The sequence below is a fragment of the Typopeltis vanoorti genome, chromosome 1 (genome assembly GCF_054136105.1).
Source record: "Typopeltis vanoorti isolate ZY-2024b chromosome 1, IOZ_Tvanoo_1.0, whole genome shotgun sequence".
NCBI classification, from domain to species: Eukaryota; Metazoa; Arthropoda; class Arachnida; order Uropygi; family Thelyphonidae; genus Typopeltis; species Typopeltis vanoorti.
This window is the reverse complement of record NC_143549.1, coordinates 105,078,863-105,100,011: the sequence shown is the minus strand read 5'-3', so window position 1 is coordinate 105,100,011 and position 21,149 is coordinate 105,078,863. Positions and strand designations below refer to the sequence as shown.

The window sequence follows — 21,149 nt, the reverse complement described above, 5'->3', positions numbered from 1 at the left end:
AAGTGTGGTGACAGGGAAGACATTTAAGGCCCAGTTTGAACACTGTGTTGGATAACAAAGATCTCTTGGCTCTGTCATGGTGTGATAACAATTACCTTAGTTAGTCATTGTGAATATATTTAAAAAGAGAGAGACCCAAACCAGTCAGTTTCTTCTAATCATCCACTTGAAATATTATATTTCATTTATTTTGCTTACTCATTGAAAGTAATTATGCTTTCAATATTTTCCCTTAATTATTTTATATATTCAGCTTTTGGTCAGTACCATTAAAAAAAAAAAAACAGTGAAATAACTTTATTATGAAATATATAAGTAAAGTGGATATTAGATCCAGCATTATTTGAAAGCCGAATGTAGAAACTATTCAGTTTTTATTTACGAAATTCGTTATTTTTACAAATCTTTCATAGTTTCTACATTTGGCCTTTGAAATAATGCTAGATCTGATATCCACTTATATAATTTTGCGTCGCTGAACTGAAGTCTTTTGGCTCTTTATTTTAGTAAATACTTTTACGCATCTACTGAGAGTTTGCTTACGAAAAAATACACCTCTCCAACATTTCAAGTTCCTTAGTACTGAATGAGAGTTTTTGCTCTCTTAAGGTTTCTGCCTGGTCTCTGAGGAGAACCAACCAGTTCGAAGCAGCTGTCAGGCCAGTGAAACCTTATCAAAATGGACTAATAGAAAGTGAATATATAGATGCTTGGGCAGCGTTTATGTTTCCTAAGTAGTCCGTGCTAAGGCAACTTGTGAATGCCGGTGAGTGTATTCCTGTAAGCTCTCTGGTCAACTTATTTTTTGCAAAACTTTCATAATTTCTCCATTCGGCATTTGAAATAATGCTGGATCTAATATCCACTTATATAATTTTGCATCGCTGAACTGAAGCCTTTTGACTCTTTATTTTAGTATATACAATTGAATTTTTTTATAATTATAATATGATCTATAAGTTTATTATGAGTTGACTGTATGCACTTAATTTTTAAAGCTTTCAGATTAGTGTAGTTGAAAGAGAAGAAAAGAAAACAAATAGCAATGAATGAAGTAAGTGGAAGTACTCCTAAAAAGAAACATAATCCAGAAAGCTTGTTCAATACATATGCCTTAGAAAAGAATGCCAAGCTGTCTAAAGAGAGAGATGTCTATGTTATTGATATGGACTTAAACAAGTGAGTAATCTTTTATATGTACAGTTCTATATAGCATTGATATGATATTTGCTCCTGCTATAAGAACTCAATTTTATATCATTATTCAGTTTGCTCAGACTACAGTAACTCGCATTCATTTTGGTAAATTATGGAGTATACCGTGTTAGGAATAATTACTTTAATTTCATGACATTTCAACCTTCATATTAAGGTCATCCTCAACATACTCGTATACAAAGACAAGCTGTATTACACTTCAAACAGTATGCTAAAATGACAACGATTTGATCAACCATTATTCTATTGGCCTGACCTATAATGGGGGAAAAAAAAAAACTACATCAAAGCTATAACCTATTTATAACATCAGAGAACAAATTCATATAAATGCTTTTAATACAGCAAAATTGGTGGCCCAATCAATAATTTAACATAAGTGTTATATTAAAGCTAAGATCCTATATTTCTACAGTCCTAATTTTAATTAACTCTTATATTAAAAGGTTATGTGGGTAGATTATGTGCCATCCATATTCTTGAGATTTTTAAACCACCATTATTGTTAAGTTTAGGGTAGTCTATAAGAATTTCACTGGCCTCTTTAGCATCAATAATTCCCCCACTTAGTACTGAGCTTGTTGGAACATGTGCAGCTGCTGCTCAACATCCCTACGCAGTGCACCTTGAAACCCAAAGAACAAGTTTCTTCTTCTCCTCCTCCATCCCTGCAACTGCTATACTATGGAACAGTCTTTCCCTTGATGTGTTCCCTAAGGAATACAATATACAGTCATTCAAATCTAACGTGAGCAAATACCTTCTTTCCTAATCCATACACGGCACTAATGTACTATAGGTTGATCTACCAACCTCTTGTGTATGGGCTCAACATAAAATACCATGGTTTGGTGGGATGTAAACTACAGGTGCCTTTTCAATCAATTCTATATAGAGTATTCAGGGCATGATGAGAAAGGCCAGATTTATCGTAGTTATTAAATTTAATATACCATTTATGTTCCTTTTTTCAAATAGGAATTGTGTATCCTGTTTCACCTATATAGGGAAAATTACAAACCTCCTGCAAAAATTTCATTTTGCAGGAGGTTTAAAAGTGGCATTAAGGTTGTATTTCTGTAGTATTCTGTTTATTTTGTCTGATATCCCTTTAATGTATGGAATGTAAGTTTTATTGTAATTAATCTAGTTTATTTTTGTTTTTAAGTGGAGTCTTATGAAGAATTTTGTTAATAGTATTTTTGCTATAGCCATTTTTCAGGAAGGTACTGCTAATGACTTTTAATTCATGTTTAAGCACTTACTCACTAGAGCAAATCTTTAAAGTCCCTTTTGTTAGTGTGTTAATGACACCTAGTTTTTGTGTTGGATGGTAGTAAGAGTTTGTGTATATATTGGCCAGTATGTATAAGCTTACGGTAAACAGTAAAGGAAAGACTGCCGGAAGGAAGACGTGTGTGGCAAGTGTAAAAAAAAAAGCAAGAAGAGGAAGTGTGTTCTGACTTTCAATTGTGAATTGTATGCATTTGTGTTGTTTGTTTAGGTGGCTGAGGAAAGTATCTGTCTGGCAGCCATGTGACCAGATAACAAAAACGTCAACATATCTAAGCCAGACTTTGAGTTTTAAAGTAAAGGAATTTAGAACACGTTGCTCAAATGCTTCCATGTGAAAGTTAACAATTGGGAGGGATAACAGTGAGTCCATGTCTGTGCCTTCTTTTTGCAGGTAAAAAGAATTTTGGCACACGAAATAGCCAGAATGTAATACATGGGCAAAGAGTGCTGTTATATTCCTAACACATGTATAGTCTCCATAATTTACTGAAATGAATGCTGATCACTGTAACACTAAAAGAAAGGGCAGTAACTCGCATAGTACCTAGTCAACAAACATAATCTCTGCCAGCTGGATTTAATGATAGGCTAGCAATTTCATCAAATGACTCAATGATTTTAGCATAAGCAATTCAAAGTGACTTAATTTTTCCACTTCTACTGATCCAGCTAGAAAATATGCCATACCCATAGTATCAATAATCAACTGAATTGCATGCTTACTAGTTATCAATAATTACTCTATCCAAATAGCCTCATCAGAATTGGTAATAACCACTCTCCCAATGCCCTTGCTGATATACTTTTCCAGCTGTATTATGGATGTACCACAACCATGGATAATTCTGATAACTTCGTACTAATTTTCTTCTTGATATAGCACATCTCCAACAGTCTTTTCCAGCTTCATATCATTTGGGCACTAGAACAGCTAATACCTAGATCATTTCTAAGGTTTTAATTACATGGTGCATGAGAGAATATATGATTTAATAAATAGTATATCTTCATTCTAGTTTGAATTCTTGCTTTTTCTGAGCAACTCATAATAAAAACACACATCCATTTGGCTCAAAATAAATCTTAACTTCCTTCTATTTCTAATGTGAACATCAACAAATTGAAGTTTGACACTGAAAATGTAAATTCCTGAGACTGCCTCAATCTCAAATGATAGTAATTCCTGTAGTTCATTGGCAGAATTGTTACTACTGGCTGCACTTCTTCCGATCCCAGCTACCCATTTCATCTCCATTCAGATTGTTCTGCAGTGACATTGCAACAAAAAAAAAATTAGACTGCATCATTAACCAAGAAAATATCTTTAATTTTTTTTATTGATTCCACTACACACACACGAGGTCATAAGAACTATAACACATCAGTAGCATTGTTTGGGCAGGTGTTTAAAAAGAAAGAACAATGCTGTTAACAAGTTTCTTGAAAAGCTGAGAGTTGTATTCATAGGAGAACAGAGGTAAGATAGATAGAATGAAGAAAGATTATGAAATATTGGTTTCATATGTTTAGAAGATATTACAAATCTGAAAACAAACCCCAACTCAACATCACCAGATTTAAAGATTGGTACTATCAACGTAAGAAGCCTGAATGGCAAAGAAACGGAGCTAGCTGAGGAATTAGATAAGTACCAGATCGACATAATAGGGGTGACTGAAACAAAAAAGACCAAAACTGGTGAGATCTTTCTGAGCAATAAATACAAAACGTTATACACAGGCAATGACAATCAAGGAAAAGAAGGAGTAGCCATAGTATTCAACACAAAATACGAGGCTAATCTTCTTGAATGGCAGTCAGTCTCAAGTAGAGTAATGTGGGCAAATATGAAAACGGGGAACTGGACAGTGAGACTTATTTGTGCTTATGGTCCCACAGAAGGTTCTACTAAGGTAGAAGTGCAGGAATTTTTTGAGGCTTTAGAAAAAGCAACTGACACAATGAAAAAGGAAAAGTTGATCCTTGTTGGGGATCTAAATAGCAGAGTAGGAAATGATTGTGAGACATACAATAATATTTTGGGAAAATTTGGAGAAAAGAGCAAAGCTAATAATAATGGCAAATATCTGTTGGATTTCTGCTCAGGACATGGACTAGTTATTACTAACGCCATGTTCCAACATAAAAATGTGCACAAATTCACATGGAGAGAAGAGGCTAGGAATAAGAAAAGTCTTATTGACTATGTTATTGTTGATAGTGATGTTTTCTCCCTGGTGCAGGACACCAGAGTGTACAGAGGATTTGAAATTGGAAGTGATCACTATTTAGTCTTGAGCAGGATAAAATTGAATTTCATATTGAAAAGAATAACACGTAAGAAAGTTTTAAAGCGAATAAAAGTTGAAGAGCTCTCAGATGTGAACTGTACACTAAAATACATAAAGATTATTGAAGAAAAAATGAAAGAGTTTGAGAACAGGAATCAAACCTTGGAGATTCAGTGGCAAACTCTGAAGAAAACATTGATTGATTCTGCCAGAGAGGCATGTGGTGAGGTTGTCTGCAAGGATAAAAAAATCAGAACTCCCTGGTGGACACAGGAAGTTAAAGAGGCAGTGAAGGAAAAGAAGAAAGCATATCAAAAGTTCCTGTCAAATAAGTCAGCTTGTGCTCTTAGAGAATATAGAGACAAATGCAAGAATGCTAAACACTGTGTAAAACTAGCTAAACAAAAGTCATGGGAGAACTTTGGCAAGAATATAGAAAATAAATATCAAGAAGGTGGCAAAATATTCTGGAGATTGTTGAAGAAGCTTAGGAATGGAGGAAAGAGTGCTGTAAAAGGAGTTAGAGATGATAAAGGTGACATGAAAACAGAAGAAAAAGATATCCTTGAAGTATGGAGTAATTACTTTGAAAAACTGATAAATGAAACAAGCAGTGATGACAGCACAGTGGTACAAAACACTGACCAGGCATGCAGTCAGGAATACATATCCATACTTGAAGTAGAAAAAGCCATCAAAGGCTTGAAATGTGGAAAGGCAGCAGGAGTAGATGATATTTGACCAGAAATGCTGAAGTATGGTGGTATAAGAGTTACAGTGGCTGCACTGCATCGTTCAGAAAGCCTGGACAGAGGGATGAATTCCCGATGATTGGAGTAGAGCTCTAGTAGACCCATATATAAAAAGGGAAATAAAACTGAATGTGAGAATTACAGAGGTATTTCCCTACTGAGTGTTCCTGGCAAGATATATGCAAGTATACTTGAGAAACGGTTGAGAAGAATTGTGGAAGAAAAGCTTGGTGAAGAACAAGCTGGATTCAGGCCAAATAGAGGCTGTCAGGATCAGATCTTCACTTTACGACAAATAGTCGAGAAAGCATGGGAATATAACAAAGATCTGTATTTGAGTTTTGTCGATTTGGAAAAGGCATATGACAAGGTGCCAAGAGAGAAGCTATTCAATACGCTGCAGTTATATGGTGTCAATGGGGCATTATATCAAGCAATACTTAGTCTTTATTTGAGTTGTAAGTCAGCAGTTAGAATTGAAGGAAGTACAGGAAGATGGTTTAATGTTAAATCTGGTGTGAGACAAGGATGTACATTATCCCCTCTGTTATTCATTATCTATATGGATCACATTATGAAAGAGTGGTATTAAACATGATATCAAAATTGGAGATGTTAATGTCAGCTCTTTGCTTTATGCAGATGATGTTATACTTCTAAATAAATCCGCTACAAGTCTGCAAGATTCTCTGACTTAATTGAATAGCTGTTGTAATAGATCTGGTATGAAGGTCAGCAATAAAAACACAAAGACAATGAAAATAGGCAGAATCATTGAAAATGTCAACTGTGTTGTGAATGGAGAACCTGTGGAACAAGTAAAACATTTAATCTTCTTCGGTACGATTTTTACTGAAGATGGTAAATTAAATATAGAAATAGACAACAGAATCAGCAATGCTGGTATGGTAGGAAGTCAATTGAATAAATTCATATGGAATAAGAGAGAAATTAGTCGGAACACTAAATTAGCTGTTTACAAGATGGTGTTCAAACCAGTTTTAACTTATGGATCTTAGAGCTGGGTCAGAAGTAAAACACTTGACCAAAGACTAGAGACCGCAGATATGAGAGTCCTGAGAAAGATTATAGGCGTGAACAGATGGCATCAATGGCAATATCATATTAAAAACGAGGATATTAGGAAAGAACTTGACATTGTCAACATCCAGGAATGCGTTAGCAGAGCTAATCTCAGGTGGTATGGTCACTTAAACAGAATGGGCGAGGGAAGATTAGCAAAACAAGTGTTCTCTGCCAGGTTTTCAGCAAAACGACCCAGAGGAAGACCAAGCTATAGGTGGATTGATAAGGTACAAAGTACCTTAGACGATAGAAATATAAGATCTGATAATGTTGGAGTCTTGACAAGTAACAGACTGATTTGGAGGAAAATTGTAGATAGGAAGTTAGTAATGATGTAGTTTTTTTTTCATGTAGTACTATCATATCCTGTACACCCCTTGAGGGTACATGGCAGGAATTTGATGATGGTGATGTGTAGAGTTGATTTTTGTACAGACATTGACTAGTGGCTGCTTGTGTTCTTACGTGAAGGAAAGCTGAAGATTGGTGGCCAGTTCAGCGGGGCACCACCTATGAAATTATCTATAAAAAGAGTCATAATAGAAACAGAATGTCTACAAGAAAGTAACTGGAGGGAATATGTGGGGTCACTTATTATGTAAATTATGGGATTCTACCCATCCTTTCTAGCACATGCCCATTTATCCTCTCAGTATATTAGATCCTCAACAGTCACCACGTCTCAAAAGCAGCTATCCTTTTCCTGTCAGATTTCTTTAGGTTCCAAGTTTCACATCCATAAGTCACTATTTTAAAAACATCTGCATCCAGAATTATCAGCTTTGTTCCTGAGGAGATGGATTTAACTTTGTAGATTTTAGATAAGTCTCTGACTGTTTTAGCCATTCTTAATCTTCTTCCCATGTCTTCTGAAACAACAATTCTTTACATTAATGATAGCTCCCAGGTACTTGAATTTGTTGACTTCCTCATTTATTTCTATGTCAAGGATTTGTCCTAATTCTTCCTTCTCATTACAAAGGAGTACTGTACCATCAGCATACCTCATATTACTGATTCATCTGCTACCTATCCCAATTCATGTCTTAAGCTCATCCATTTCTATATGCACAATATCCTCAACACAGATACTAAACAGGTGAGGAGAAAGTAGGCATCCTTGCCTAACTCCTGCCTACCTCAAGCCAATCAGTTAATCCAATATCTATTCTGGCTCACTGTACAAGTTAGCTATCAACCTGATGTGTTGAGGAAAACCCATTATTTTCATTACCACCTACAATTCCACATGCTGAACACAATCAAAAAGCTTCATCCCAAGCATCATCTCTCCCTTGACTTTGGCCTCAATCCTATTTAGAATGATCTTTAATGAAATCTTGCTTGTATGAGAGATTACACTAATAGTTCTATAGTTCTTGCAATCCTTCATATCTCCCTTCTTGTGCAGTGGTATAAATACCGACCTCTTCCAATCTCTAGTCAATGACCCTGTCTCCTATTCTTGTAATCATTCTATGAAACACTCTTATCCCTCCGTCCCCTGTGACCTTAATTAACTCTGCTAGGATTCCATCTGCACCTGGATCCTTATTGTTGTTAATCTTTGTAACTGTTCTTTCAAACTCATGCCTAAGTGGAGGTGGTTCCAAATCTAAATTCTTCTGACAAGAGAGCTCTTCCAAAATTTCCTTATCTGTTGTACATATCCTCACAGTAATCTTTTCATTTGTTTATGATTTCCAGCTCTTCTGTTAGCACTGCTCTGTTCCTGTTTTTGATAACATTCAATTTGGGCTTAAACTTTATGCTTAAGGTCACAAACTAAATGAAACATTCTTTTGTAATTGTGCCTCCTCATCCGGAACCTTCACATTTATTAGCATAATAATTTTCCTTGTCCTGTCTGATGGTTTTTTTTTTTTTGACTTCTTCACATGGTCTCTTATATTCTTCTGTCTCTCCATCTGCCTCCTTTTGATCAGATTCCATGTTGAATCTAGTATCCATGGTTCTTGTGGTCTTCTAATTGAGACTAAACAGTCATGATTGATACATTGGCAGGATGAGCCTTAAGTGTAATACGAGGTGTCCAGAAGGTAAGATCTGTTCAGAACTTACCACTAATTAAGATGGGAGAGGGGTCATGCATGAGTAGTAGCATGGAATGACTCATTTGCTAGCTGTTGACCATTTTACTTTCATTCCATTATTGTTTGTTGTCTTCTACGAATAATTTATAATGAATGCTGTGATTAAAAAAAAAATAAAAAAAAAATTCCACCAGTTGCAAGGCTTATGGTGTGATATCGATTTTGTTGGTGAAAAACATTAGTGATGCAAAAATTTACTGATGCCTGTGTAAGGTTTACAAGCCTAACATAATGAGTGATGGTAAAATTAAGCAGTGGTGTAGTTTTTTAAAGAAGAGCGCAGTGGCTGGCCAAGTGTGGTGACAGATGATTTGGTGGAAGTGAGAATTGTCGTTCCACAATTACGGAACTTTTTTTTTAATTCCTGGTGCTCAGTCATTCATGAAATGTGACAGAAAAACTGGCGTATATGAAATTGTGTGCCAGACGCACCCCAAAAATACTAACTGATGTGCATAAACAGACAGCAATGATTGGAATCAGCTCAAAAATGTTTGGAGTGCTATGAAAATGAAGGAGATACTTTTTTCTTGTATTGTGACTGGTGACAAAACATGGATTTTGTACACAAACATAGTCAAAATAACAATCGGTGCAGTGTCGCCATTAAAAAAATAATGGTCACTGTTTTCTGTGACAGAAAAGGGATCTTCCTCATTGATTTTCTTCAGTGAGGAACCACAATCAATTTTTGTGTTCACTCTTTCCACCAAATCATCTATCACCACTCTTGGCTGGCCACTGTGCTCTTCAGTGAATATTGTTGTCCCCTTCTTCAACCAAACAACACCATTGCCTAACTTCACTGTCACTCATTATGTTAGGCCCTTAAACCTTACACAATTGTCGGTGAATTTTTGCAGCACTATTGTTTTCTGCCAACAAAATCCATATCATACCTCGTAACTGGTGCGATGTGACTCTTCTCCCATATCTTATTTGGTGATAAATTCCAAATGGACCTTACTTTCTGGACATAAAAAAAGGTATCTCAAAAAAAACAAATCCTGTCATTAATGAGATTATAACCATATATAAATTATTCATAGAAGACAACAAACAATAATGGAATGAAAGTAAAATGGTCAGCAGCTAGCTAATGAGTCACTCTATGCTACTACTCATGTGTGACTTCTCTTCCGATATCTTATTTGGTGGTAAATTCTGAATGGACCTTACTTTCTGGACATGTCTCCTGAAAAAAAAAGTCCTGTCATTAATGGAATTATAATCAAAAAAAGCTCTTTCCTCAGTACCACAGCTGTCCGTAATGCTTTGAATCACCTCCTGAATAAATAATTTGGTCTTTAAAATCACCTTCTCCAGTTCATATGGTCTTGGCAATTCTCAGCATGTCAGTTTTATACCTTTTCCATCTCTTTACAGACAGTGTCAAGAGTATCCATCTGTAGTCCCCATACATTGCATGTGCTTATGTAAAGTCACCTCTAAGGTTAATTCCATGCCTTCTGTATTCCTCATTCACAGTAACACTGACTTGTGTTGGAGATTAATATACTTCTTGAACAAGACCCTCTGCCTAAGCCTTGAACTTGCAAAAAATTCTGTACAAAAGCCAGTGCAGCATGAGATTTATTATAAGGCACAACCATATTAGATTTCTGGAGTGATATCATTGCAATAAAGAGTGGTGGTAGGGTTGCAGAGGCCCTTTCCACAAATTTTGGTGGTTTTGGTTCCAATTTATCATCCTGTACTGATTAGGGGGGTGCTTAAGGGTCAAAGCTGTATAACTGAGAGACCTCCACATAGCCTTTAAAGGAATGCGGAGAACCGACCAGGGCTTCTGACCTAATGTCCAATCCTCACCTTCTCGTGGTGCACCCTGTTGGGTATCTACTTTGATACTGAACGAACGAGGATGGGCTGGCAATTTGGGATTTAGCCGACCAAATTGTATTCTTATTGGTTAAACCAAAATAAAAAATGATGGTACAACATGACAAAATTTCATGCCGGCTGGGGCGTCGCCCGGTTAAACAAGGCCCCCGTTGTTTTCGCCAGGGAACCAGGGCGAACAGCGAAAAGTCAGCTACTGGAACAAATCTGAAAACAAACCCCAACTCAACATCACCAGAGTTAAAGATCGGTACTATCAACGTAAGAAGCCTGAATGGCAAAGAAATGGAGCTAGCTGAGGAATTAGATAAGTACCAGATCGACATAATAGGGGTGACTGAAACAAAAAAGACCAAAACTGGTGAGATCTTTCTGAGCAATAAATACAAAATGTTATATTCAGGCAATAACAATCAAGGAAAAGGAGTAGCCATAGTATTCAACACAAAATACGAGGCTAATCTTCTTGAATGGCAGTCAGTCTCAAGTAGAGTAATGTGGGCAAATATGAAAACGGGGAACTGGACAGTGAGACTTATTTGTGCTTATGGTCCCACAGAAGGTTCTACTAAGGTAGAAGTGCAGGAATTTTTTGAGGCTTTAGAAAAAGCAACTGACACAATGAAAAAGGAAAAGTTGGTCCTTGTTGGGGATCTAAATAGTAGAGTAGGAAATGATTGTGAGACATACAAAAATATTTTGGGAAAATTTGGAGAAAAGAGCAAAGCTAATAATAATGGCAAATATCTGTTGGATTTCTGCTCAGGACATGGACTGGTTATTACTAACACCATGTTCCAACATAAAAATGTGCACAAATTCACATGGAGAGAAGAGGCTAGGAATAAGAAAAGTCTCATTGACTATGTTATTGTTGATAGTGATGTTTTCTCCCTGGTGCAGGACACCAGAGTGTACAGAGGATTTGAAATTGGAAGTGATCACTATTTAGTCTTGAGCAGGATAAAATTGAATTTCATATTGAAAAGAATAACATGTAAGAAAGTTTTAAAGCGAATAAAAGTTGAGCAGCTCTCAGATGTAAACTGTAGACTAAAATACAGAAATATTATTGAAAAGAAAATGAAAGAGTTTGAGAACAGGAATCAAACCTTGGAGATTCACTGGCAAACTCTGAAGGAAACATTGATTGATTCTGCCAGAGAGGCATGTGGTGAGGTTGTGTGCAAAGATAAAAAAATCAGAACTCCCTGGTGGACACAGGAAGTTAAAGAGGCAGTGAAGGAAAAGAAGAAAGCATATCAAAAGTTCCTGGCAAATAAGTCAGCTTTTACTCTTACAGAATACAGAGACAAATGTAAGAAAGCTAAACAGTGTGTAAAACTAGCTAAACAAAAGTCATGGGAGGGCTTTGGCAAGAATATAGAAAATAAATATCAAGAAGGTGGCAAAATATTCTGGAGGTTGTTGAAGAAGCTTAGGAATGGAGGAAAGAGTGCTGTAAAAGGAATTAGAGATGATAAAGGTGAAATGAAAACAGGAGAAAAAGATATCCTTGAAGTATGGAGTAATTACTTTGAAAAACTGCTAAATGAAACAAGCAGTGATGACAGCACAGTGATAAAAACACTGACCAGGCATGCAGTCAGGAATACATACCCATACTTGAAGTAGAAAAAGCCATCAAAGGCTTGAAATGTGGAAAGGCAGCAGGAGTAGATGATATTCGACCAGAAATGCTGAAGTATGGTGGTATAAGAGTCTTACAGTGGCTGCACTGCATAGTTCAGAAAGCCTGGACAGAGGGACGAATTCCCGATGATTGGAGTAGAGCTCTCATAGTACCCATATATAAAAAGGGAAATAAAACTGAATGTGAGAATTACAGAGGTATTTCCCTACTGAGTGTTCCTGGCAAGATCTATGCAAGTATACTTGAGAAACGGTTGAGAAGAATTGTGGAAGAAAAGCTTGGTGAAGAACAAGCTGGATTCAGGCCAAATAGAGGCTGTCAGGATCAGATCTTCACTTTACGACAAATAGTCGAGAAAGCATGGGAATATAACAAAGATCTGTATTTAAGTTTTGTCGATTTGGAAAAGGCATATGACAAGGTGCCAAGAGAGAAGCTATTCAATACGCTGCAGTTATATGGTGTCAATGGGGCATTATATCAAGCAATACTTAGTCTTTATTTGAGTTGTGAGTCAGCAGTTAGAATTGAAGGAAGTACAGGAAGATGGTTTAATGTTAAATCTGGTGTGAGACAAGGATGTACATTATCCCCTCTGTTATTCATTATCTATATGGATCACATTATGAAGGAATGTGGTATTAAACCTGATATCAAAATTGGAGATGTTAATGTCAGCTCTTTGCTTTATGCGGATGATGTTATACTTCTAAATAAATCCGCTACAAGTCTGCAAGATTCTCTGACTAAATTGAATAGCTGTTGTAATAGATATGGTATGAAGGTCAGCAATAAAAAGACAAAGACAATGAAAATAGGCAGAATCATTGAAAATGTCAACTGTGTTGTGAATGGAGAACCTGTGGAACAAGTAAAACATTTCAGCTACTTAGGCACAATTTTTACTGAAGATGGTAAACTAAATATAGAAATAGACAACAGAATCAGCAAAGCTGGTATCGTTGGAAGACAATTGAATAAATTCATATGGAATAAGAAAGAAATTAGTCGGAACACTAAATTAGCTGTATACAAGACTGTGTTCAAACCAATTTTAACTTATGGATCTGAGAGCTGGGTCAGAAGTAAAACACTTGACCAAAGACTAGAGACCGCAGATATGAGAGTCCTGAGAAAGATTAGAGGCGTGAACAGATGGCATCAATGGCAATATCATATTAAAAATGAGGATATTAGGAAAGAACTTGACATTGTCAGCATCCAGGAATGCGTTAGCAGAGCTAATCTCAGATGGTATGGTCACTTAAATAGAATGGGAGAGGAAAGATTAGCAAAACAAGTGTTCTCTGCCAGGTTGGCAGGAAAACGACCCAGAGGAAGACCAAGATATAGGTGGATTGATACGGTACAAAGTGCCTTAGACGATAGAAATATAAGATCTGATAATGTTGGAGTCTTGACAAGTAACAGACTGATTTGGAGGAAAATTGTAGATAGGAAGTTAGTAATGATGTAATTTTTTCATGTAGTACTGTCATATCCTGTACACCCCTTGAGGGTACATGGCAGGAATTTGTTGATGATGATGATGTACTGATTAGGCAGGTTGAGACTTCACTCTACTAGGTGAGGTGGATACCTAGGAGAGAAGGCAAGCTTCCACTGCATGAGACAAAAAGAAATGGTAAAATAGGAAAGATTCATCTCTAGCCCTCATGGTCTGATAGAGGGAAAAAGGAGCAAGAAGAACAGAAAGAAAGGAAGATCTACGTACCAGTCTACATATAATATATAGGCATATGTTACATTAAGTAAGTCATGATTCAGCATCAGTTTGCCACTCCCTTAATCATTTGAAGTTAGCCCTTGAGGGTTTTCCTCTTCTGTATTATACAATCAAGAATTCTTAGGGAAGTTTGGTGCACTATCCCTGATGCAAGAACAGTATTCCATGGTTGGTTGGATTTGGGATTTATAAAGTTTTAAGAGTTGAGCAGGAGAAAAGAATGTAATAGATGTGAAGTCATTTTCCTCAAGAAGGAAAAACTGATCTCAAATGAAAATCAGAACATAAAAAGTGGAAGTGAAGTAGGATCTCTCTTCTGGGTAATGAGATAGGACTGTGTTTGTTAGCATTGCTTTGATAGTATTATTACACTAAATGTTTTATACCCTCTGCCTGCCTTAAATCTTTATCAGCAGATGAAGAAAAGCATGAGAAACCAAGATACTAAATAGGAGAACACTGTTCAAAGTTTGTGATTGTTCTCAGTGATATCCTTCAAATTTATTTTAAAAGCCTATGCTTTGTTGCATAACTCCTTTGTTATGCTCTTTGGACTCTCACTTGCTCTGCTGTCTCTACTTTACAAATTTTGAAATTAGTTTATATCTAGTCTGTCCTTAAAATGAAAAACAGATCTATATTTTCCATTTATATACATATAATAATAATACATTTACCATCTATGAACAAGAATATTTCAGGGAGCAGTATTTGATTTCACAAAAATCCCAGGTTTGAAAATTGATTGTGCATGTGTATAGAATTTGTTAAATTTTTTTTTACTGGAGAATTTATTTAATTGAACTGACACACACAATCATGCGCACGCTGCACAAGAAATTGTAGATGGTCATTTACCTAGATCTTCTAGACTGTAAATGGAAAGATACTGATTCATCAGTTTTTCTTGGATTTTTGCTTATGAGGCATGCAGTTTTCCTTCATAGAGCATTATTGGAACATAGATTGTTTATAGAATAGAATGCATCCTTTTGGCATTCACATTCTGTTATGAGCTGCAATAGTTTGAAGTAACAAATTGCCCTCACTTTGTTACTTCAGTTACATTTTTCTGACAACTCAAATCAAAATGATAGGATGTACAAAATCAAAGTGATCAAAATACAAGTGATCCTATTTTGGATCACTTGAGTGATGCATGCTAATTATGTACTCACCTGATTGTGTACTCATGAATCAATGTTCAGAAAAACTGATAAAGAAAATCCTGAGTAGAAAATCAAAAACTAAAAAAGGGTGATGCAACAGCATTCTGATTTTGAAGTAATTTGTAAATAGATGGATAAGAGAGACGTCCTCACGATACCCAATATGCATGCAGTTGAAATTGTTGATGTTTGCAACTAGTTTGCACATGAACTCGTTATATTAGTCCTAGTTCCACAGCAAAGGAATGCTGAAATTGACAGATCTGATTAAAATACTTATTATTTGGCTCTGAGAAAGGCAGTCAAATGGTATAAAATTTAGTTTACGCAACTTGAAAGTATGGTGTGTATGTACCACAGAAAAGGAACTCAAGGAAATATGATATAATTGTCTCGTTTCTGAAGAAAAGCGCAGGACTCAAAAAAAAAAATGCCATTTGCATATACATCTGGATATGTATATACATATCCAGTATGCTATTGAGTGAGGGGGGGGAATGAAATTTTGTTGTTAATTCCCTGAGCCAGTTCACTTTGCCTATACTACATCAAGCTTCTTGTTCTCCCCCATTTGAAATACCTGTATGTGCTATGAATTATCTTGTAGTTGGCAACAAATTTCATTATGACAGAGATGTGATAATTTGCAGCTGGCTCCTGGTTTAGATGCCAACAATGAATTATCTCATAATCAGCAGTCACTGGGATGCTTAAGGGGGGGTCAAAGCTGTATAACTGAGGGAACCTCCACATAGCCTTTTAAAGGAATGCAGAGAACCGACTAGGGGTTCTGACCTAATGTCCAATCCTTACCTTCTCATGGTGCACCCTGTTAGGTATCTACCTGGATAGTGAATGAACGAGGATGGGCTGGCAATTTGGATTTTGGCCGACCAAATTGTATTCTTATTGGCTTAAACCACAAATAAAATGATGGTACAACATGACATAATTTCATGCCAGGCATGTCTCCCAGTTAAGCCTCCCCCCCTGTTGTTTCCTCCAGGGAACAACTAGCGAAAAGTCAGCTACTGAAACACACCCCCAACTCAACATCTCCAGAGTTCAAGATCGGTACAGTCAACATAAGAAGTCTGAACTGAATGGCAAAGAAATGGAGCTGGCTGAGGAATTGAATAAGTACAAGATTGATATAATTGGGGATGACTGAAACAAAAAAAAAAGACAAAAACTGGTGATCTTTCTAAGCAATAAATACATTCAGGCCATAACAATCAGGGAAAAGGAGTAGCTATAGTATTCAACACTAAATACGAGGCTAAATCTTGAATGACAGGCAATATCAAGTAGAGTGATATGGGCAAATATCAGAATGGGGAACTGAACTGTTTGTGCCTATGGTCCCACAGAAGGTTCTGCTAAGGTAGAAGTGGAGGAATTTTTTGAGGTAGACTTTAGAGAAAGCAACTTCAAACTTTTGGCATTCGCATTCTGTTATGAGCTGCAATAGTTTGAAGTAACAAATTGCCCTCACTTTGTTACTTCAATTACATTTTTCTGACAAATCAAAATGATAGGATGTACAAAAAATTCACTTTAGAGAAAGCAAATTTTTTGAGGTAGACTTTAGAGAAAGCTACTTAAAACTTTTGGCATTCACATTCTGTTATATTATTGGTTCTTGTTGTAGATCTAAATAATAGAATTGGAAATGATTGTCAGGCACAAAAATATTTTGAGAAAATTTGGAGAAGAGCAAAGCTAATAATAATGGCAAATACCTGTTGGATTTCTGCTCAGGACATGGACTGCTTATTACTAACACAATGTTCCAACATAAAAATGCACACAAATTCACGTGGAGAGAAGAGGCAAGGAATAAGAAAGTCTCATTCACTATGTTATTGTTGATAGCACCAGAGCGTACAGAGAATTTGAAATTGGAAGTGATCATCATTTAGTCTTGAGCAGAATAAAATTGAATTTCATACTGAAAAGAAGAACATGTAAGAAAGTTCTAAAGCAAATAAACGTTGAGCAGCTCTCAGATGTGAGCTGTAGACTAAAATACACAAACATTCAAGAAAAAATGAAAGAGTTTGAGAACAGAACCATAGCTTGGAGATTCAGTGGCAGGCCCTGAAGAAAACATCGAGTGATTCAGCCAGAGAGGCATGTGGTGAGGTTGTCAGCAAGGATAAAAAAAAATCAAAACCTCATGATGGACATGGGAAGTTAGAGGCAGTGAAGGAAAAGAAGAAACCATGTCACAAGCTCCTGACGAATATGTCAGCTTGTGCTCTTAGAGAATACAGAGACAAATGTAAGAAAGCTAAACACCGTGTAAAACTAAGTCATGGGAAGACTTTGGCAATAACATAGAAAATAAATATCAGGAAGGTGGTAAAATATTCTGGAGGCTGTTGAAAAAGCTCAGAAACTGAGGAAAGAGTGCTTGAAAGGAATTAGAGATAATAAAGGTGACATGAAAACTGGAGAAAAAGATATCCTTGCTATGTGGAGTAATTACTTCAAAAAATTGCTAAGTGAAACAAGCAGTGACAGCACAGTGGTAAAAAAACACTCAACAGGCATACAATCGGGAATACATATCAAAAGGCAGTAGGAATAGAAGATATTCGACCAGAAATGCTCAAGTATGAAGGTATAAAAGTCTTGCAGTGGCTGCACTGCATAGTTCAGAAAGCCTGGACAGAGGGACGAATTCCCGATGATTGCAGTAGAGCTCTCATAGTACCCATATATAAAAAGGGAAATAAAACTGAATGTGGGAATTACAGAGGTATTTCCCTACTGAGTGTTCCTGTTAAAATTTATGCAAATATACTTGAGAAACAGTTGAGAATCATTGTAGAAGGGACGTTTGGTGAAGAACAAGCTGGATTCAAGCCAAATAGAGGCTGTCAGGATTAGATTTTCACTTTACTACAAATAGTTGAGAAATCGTGGGAATATAACAAAGATCTGTATGTAAGTTTTGTAGACCTGTAAATATGAGGAATGCAGCAGAGAAGTGCAGAATAGGACATGGTGGAGACACATGGTAGTCAATCTCCTGGAGGGAGAAGACATCTGACAGGACAGGAGACCTATAAAAGGCATATGACAAGGTGCAGAGAAAATTGGAGATTTTAATCTCAGCTCTTTACTTTATGCAGATGATGTTATACTTTTAAATAAATCCAGTACAAGTCTGCAAGATTCCCTGACTAAATTGAATAACTTTTGTAATAAATATGAAAATCAGCAATAACAAGACAATGAAAATAGGCAGAAACATTTCAGCTACTTAATCACTATTTTTAGTGAAGATGGTAAATTAAATATGGAAATAGACAACAGAATCAACAAAAGACAGTATGGTAGGAAGTCAAATGAATAAATTTATATGGAAAAAGAGCGAAATTAGTCAAACACTAAATTAACTGCATACAAGCCAGTGTTCAAACCAATTTTAACTTATGGATCTGAAGAACTTATAATCTCAGGTGGTATGGTCACTTAAACAGAATCTGATAGGAAAGATTAGCAAAAGAGATATTTTCTGTCAGATTAGCAGGAAAAAGACCTGGAGGAAGACCAAGGTATTAGGTGGATTGATATAGTAAAAAATGGCTGGAATATAAAATCTGGTAATGTTGGAGTCTTGACAGACAACAAATTCATTTGGAGGAAAATTGTTGATAGGAAATTAGTAATGATGTAAGTTCTTCATGTGGTACTGTCATAATATCCTGTACTCTCCTTGAGAGTGCATGTCAGGAATTGGATGATGATGAGCAGGCATCATGTTAATAGTAATATAAGCTGTATCATTTAGCATCTAGTATATCTCTTGACGGTGCATATCAGGAATTTGATTATGATTATTTTTGCATTGGTTTAGCTCTCAGTATCCCCACTTGTCTAGCTCTTCCGATGAGACCTTGATAAAGATTGAAACCAGCCTTGGTAGTTAACCTTCCCATAATTCATATGCAATATACACATTGAAAAGGAGGATGCGCTGTGCATTATGGAATACTAAGGCAATTTGATGTATGGTCCAACTACTTCTATGTACATACAAGTAGACTAGTTGTGAAGATAATTCATTTGAACATTTTGCTACTTACAGTTTATAAAGGATTAAAACAATAATATGGTTTCTTGTCAAGTAAAATAAACTTAAGTAATATTACAAGAAATAGTCATGCTTGAGTAGACAGTTAAGTGAATAAAATTATATGATTAATATTTTTAAGAGAAACATTGTTCAAGAATTTTGAGAGAACTGGTTACCAGTAAAATTTATTCTGTACTCAGAATTCTCTTCCATGGTTAATTTTTTTATTTATTTATTTTTTTTTTTATAAAGTAAATCTCAGTAACAAGTTTGTTAATGAGGAACTTACAGGTACACTCAAATCTTGAACTGAACTTGTAATGACTTCTTGACATACATATAACTGACATTGTGGCTATATTTCCATAACAAATTAACTGTTTATTTTCACTTTTGTTTCTGAGAACTCATGCCAGGTTGTGCTGTAAAATAACAATGAAATGTTGCTCCTGCCCCTTATATGGTAATGCAGAGAGCCATGAAGGCTTTTAAGCTGAACACTCTGCAGCTGACAATCTTAATGCTCACATTGTACTGGTTTTCATTTTCATGATGCATGCTGTTTATTGGGTATTAATTTGAGCTGGCTGAGAAAACATCAAACATAAAAATGAATTAAAAAAGAAAGGTGGTTAACATTAAATTTGAGATTAAATTTAACATTAATATTTAAATATGAAAATTAATTTTCATATCTCTGAATGCTAGGTAGTCCAAAGTAGTGCTTTGGACAAATTTCAGAATGGGAAATTGAACAATGAGGTTTATTGTGCCTAAGCCATAGAAATGTGCTAAAAGGAAGAAGTGGAGGAATTTATCAAGTCATTAGAGAAGCTGTCATAAAGGAAAAGCTGGTCCTTGTTGAAGATTTAAACAGCTGAGTTGGAATACCCAACAGAAATTTTTGATAAAATCTGAAGAAAAGAGTTAGTGATAATAATGGTACTGCCTACTGGATTTCTCTTCAGGATGTATACTTGTTATTACTAATACCATGTTTCAACATACAGATGTGCACAAATTTATATGGAGGCAAAGAAATAAGAAAGCCTTTATTGTTCATAGTGATATCTTCATGCTGGTTCAGAATAAAAGAATATACAGGAGATTTGAAATAAAGTGATCAAGTCTTCAAATTTCATATTGAAGAGAAAAATATATAAGAAGGTTTAAAAAATCATGCAAAGACAAGCATCTTTCATTGGTCAGCTGTAGACTTTGAATGGCAGGTAGTTTCGTGTACTTTGGAGAAATTTCAAAATAGGAAATTAAACAGTGATGTTTGAAAACAAACCAAATGTTGGGAACTCAATGACAACATTTTATACTTCCATGTTAGATGACAAATGATGATATATGGAGGTATATTAAGTTTCTCAGTTGCTACACTGCACAGTTCAGAACTATGCAGTGAAAAGGGAAATCAAACTGAATGAGAATTCCCTACTTGAGTTCCAGGAAATATTCATGCAAGCACACTTGAAAAGAGGCTAAGGAAAATTGTTAGAAGCTTGGAAAGAACAAGCAAAGTTCAGTCCAAATAGGGATTGTCAGAATCAGATTTTTAATTTAAAACAAATATTTGAGAAATCATATGAATATAACAAGATATTTGTTTTTTAAATCCAGAAAAGGACATAATGACAAAAGAAAAACTGTTCAAAACACTACAGCTATATAGATAAATGGTCATATGCAGAGATACATAGCTTGCTTTAAGTGTTAGTATTGAAGGCAATACAGGAATATGCTTAATTTAAAATCAGATATAAGTCAAGGATGCACACTATCTGGTGGCATTAAATGTAATAGCATAATTGGAGATACCCAGCCCTTTATATAACTATTATTTTTTGGAAATACAACATATACTGA

General features: G+C 35.7%; 1 protein-coding gene across 4 annotated transcripts in view; it reads left to right on the top strand.

Annotated features, from left to right (window-relative positions):
* LOC150110284 (WD repeat-containing protein 89) overlaps window positions 1-21,149 on the top strand; it is a 201,711-nt gene that overhangs the window by 40,675 nt on the left and 139,887 nt on the right. For all 4 annotated transcript variants that reach the window (XM_090392484.1, XM_090392493.1, XM_090392511.1 and 1 more), the window contains exon 2: window positions 999-1,179. In XM_090392484.1, coding sequence (XP_090248610.1) covers window positions 1,046-1,179 — 134 coding nt within the window. In that variant the 5' untranslated portion in view covers window positions 999-1,045. The remainder of the gene's footprint in view (window positions 1-998; window positions 1,180-21,149) is intronic.